The following is a 3143-nucleotide window of genomic DNA, read 5'->3' as shown; positions in this document are numbered from 1 at the left end:
CTGGCTGCAGGAGGATGTTGGTCACAATTAAAACCACTTGGATGAGTTCCAGGAGTGCTGGAAGCGATGTGGGAGATGGGCACAGGGAAATCATCCCACCCTGTTTCCCTCCCCTTTTCTTTTGGAGTATCTACAATCCCACAGTGATTTATTGCCCTTTTTGCTAGTTTTGATCACTTTTTTGGATGCCCAAAGGCCTCATGCTGCACCCTGGGGTGCCCAGCTGGGTGTCCTGAGCATGGAGCCAGGATCAGCCCCACATTCCAGGAATCACCCAGCAGCTTTCCCAGTCCTCACTGGGACAGGAGCATGGAGCACAGATTGCTCTGACACAAATGCTTTTTGTCTGATGGCAAATAAAAGCAACACCCAGCTCAGATGGATGGGGGAATGGAAATAGGGAGTGAATGTTTTAAAAATTCCCTTTCTGTGTGAGGAGAGCCTGAATTCTCTGCTTGGATATGAACTGACTCCTTTCTGTGTTTCTCTCCACAGGGTCCACCTGGTCCCAAAGGTGCTAAAGGCTCATCAGTGAGTACAGACACAGCTAAAGGAAGAGGTTAAGGGGTTTTTATTGAGTGTAGGACACGCTGGGACTCCCCTCATCAGTGGAATTAAGGCAATTAGCAGAGAGGACTTAGCAATCTCTGCTTTTCCAGGCTGCCTAAGCCCAGGAGTGATAATTGGGAAAGGTTTCTGTGCCACCACTGCACTTCCCTGAAGAGCAGAGCAGCAGAGATGACAAGGAGCAGTCCAGTGCTTAGTCCCGAGGAGAAAAGCTGCTGCTGGGGAGTGGAGGGGATTAAAAATAGCCCATGAAAAGCAGGAGGTGGGAAGCTGGGAAGGGAAGAACTTGGTGAGGAATGAGACTTTGGAACTTCGTGGCGCAGACCTCCTGTGCAGGCAGCTAAAAATTCCTCTTTTGGGCAACTTTTTAGTGTCTTTCTGCCATCCAGAAGTTGATGTTTTATTAATTTGAAGATTTTATTTGACTTGTAAAACTGTTGGATTGGTTGGGAGAGTTAAAGGTTTTATGCATTTTATGCATTCTGTAGGAAGCATAAGAAAAATTTGACTGTACTCCAGGTGTTTGATCTTCTCTTTTACCTAAACACCAAAACTACCAATTTTGTGGGGGGTGGTGGGTACAGGGAGACTCCTCTTGTGTGCCTGACAGGACAAAAATGAAGCTTTAGCCACAGTTTTAATGTTTGGGATGTGACAAAAATAACAGGTGAATTCTCCTGAGTAACTCCTGGTTTTCCCTTGTTTTTCCACCCAGGGTCCCACAGGTCCAAAGGGTGAATCTGGTCTTCCTGGGCCCCCAGGGCCTCCTGTAAGTAGAACTCATAAAGTGAAGCATGAAAGGAGGTTCAGACTTCAAGGGTGCTGGAATTTGGGAAGCAGACAACCTCTGGACAAAGATTCCTTGCCAATCCTAGCAATGGATTGGAATCTCCTGAGACGCTGGGGGAGAAAGCAGGGTGGGAAGGGAGGAGCTGTTAATGGGAAGAGGACAAGGGAAGGTGGAAAATGTTGAATCCAGAGGTTTTATCAGCACCATCCATGGGTGTTTTCCATGTCCAGTATGTATTTTGGGATATTGCTGCTTTATCCATCTCTTTGTCCTTTTCCCAATGGAATGAGAAGTTGTTTCTGGTTTCTCCTCCCCACTCCTCAGGGTCCTCCTGGAGAAGTCATCCAGCCCCTGCCCATCCAGGCATCCAAGAGGACCAGGAGGAACATTGATGCCAGCCAGCTGCTGGACGACGGGAACGCCGACAACTACATGGACTATGCCGACGGCATGGAGGAGATCTTCGGCTCCCTGAACTCCTTGAAACTGGAAATTGAGCAGATGAAGCATCCCTTGGGCACTCAGCACAACCCAGCACGGACCTGCAAGGACCTGCAGCTCTGCCACCCTGATTTCCCAGACGGTGTGTCCTGGGATAGAGGGAATGGGGGGAACTCGGGGGCTTTTCCAGCTCCACACAGCGGTGAGGGTGGGAAGAGGTGTAGTCTGGGGAATCCATGGGGAATGTGGCTGGTGGAGAAGGAATATATAGAGTTGGACTGGATATCATTGGACAGCCCTTCCAGCTGAAATGTTCTGTTCTAAAAGTGGGGATATGGGATGAAAAATGTTCTTTAGCTGGCACCAGAACATGACCAGTTCTCAAAAAACTCCATATAAATAATAACCCATGAGAGATGAAACATCCCAGGTGAGGAGGTTGCTGAAGTGCCCTCTGTCCTGAGCCTTTCTTCCCTTCTCTTCCCTCATCCAGGTGAATACTGGGTTGATCCCAACCAAGGATGTTCCAGGGACTCTTTCAAAGTTTACTGTAATTTCACGGCTGGTGGAGAGACCTGCATCTTCCCTGATAAGAAATCTGAAGGAGTAAGTCCACACCACCTTTGCTTTCCCCCTCTTTCCTGGTGATAGGTGGTTTTCTGATATGAATATTCATAGACAGCCAATTTCAGGAGGATTGAAGAGCAGCGAGGAAGGATCAAAGATTCAGAACGTTCCTTTGTTACACAACATTACCTTCTAAAATAACACAGAATACGTTGGCAAAGTCAGATTTAAACTGGGATTTGGGACAAACCTCTGATGATTTCCCAGGCATAATCAATGCAAAAAACTTAATTTTTTGAACTTTGCTGTCCAAGGCAGGGGTGTGTGTTGGTGCAGGATTTGGGGGCTCTGTTGATCTCATTCCTGGTGTCCCCTCCCACAGCCCTGCTCCACTGCCTGCATACCCAAGCAGCACTGATCCCCCTCCCCTCCCTCCTGTGTCTCCAGGCAGAGCAGATAAATGTTTACCTCCTGTCATTTTTCCTGCTGTTTCTTGTGGGTAAATGATCCTAAATGATTGCGAGGAGGCTCCAAGCTCTCCCTGGCACCGCTGCACAAGGTTGATGAAGTTCCTTGTGTAATGATGCTCTCAGCTCAGCCATACCCATCATTTTTGTCCTGTATCCCTGCACTCTGTTTTCCAGAGCTGCTCTTCCCGCTGCCTGGGGACCAGCTCTGGCACTGGCCAAGCAGAAACACAACGATTCAGCCTGGGGGAGCTGTGCCAGTGTCACAGTTGTGCTCCAGCTGTGACAAAGCGGAGCTGTTCTCCTGCTGA

The 3143-nt window shown here is 48.6% G+C and overlaps 1 protein-coding gene across 1 annotated transcript in view; it reads left to right on the top strand.

Annotated features, from left to right (window-relative positions):
* Positions 1–3143, top strand: part of COL5A1 (collagen type V alpha 1 chain) — a 105880-nt gene that overhangs the window by 91736 nt on the left and 11001 nt on the right. The window contains exons 60-63 of the mRNA XM_008642319.2: positions 496–531; positions 1283–1336; positions 1682–1940; positions 2292–2404. Of these exons, the coding sequence (XP_008640541.1) occupies positions 496–531; positions 1283–1336; positions 1682–1940; positions 2292–2404 (462 nt within the window). The remainder of the gene's footprint in view (positions 1–495; positions 532–1282; positions 1337–1681; positions 1941–2291; positions 2405–3143) is intronic.

Source organism: Corvus brachyrhynchos, unplaced genomic scaffold (assembly GCF_000691975.1).
Source record: "Corvus brachyrhynchos isolate BGI_N302 unplaced genomic scaffold, ASM69197v1 scaffold59, whole genome shotgun sequence".
NCBI classification, from domain to species: Eukaryota; Metazoa; Chordata; class Aves; order Passeriformes; family Corvidae; genus Corvus; species Corvus brachyrhynchos.
Note: the sequence above shows the minus strand (reverse complement) of the source record. Positions and strands in the feature narration are given on the sequence as shown.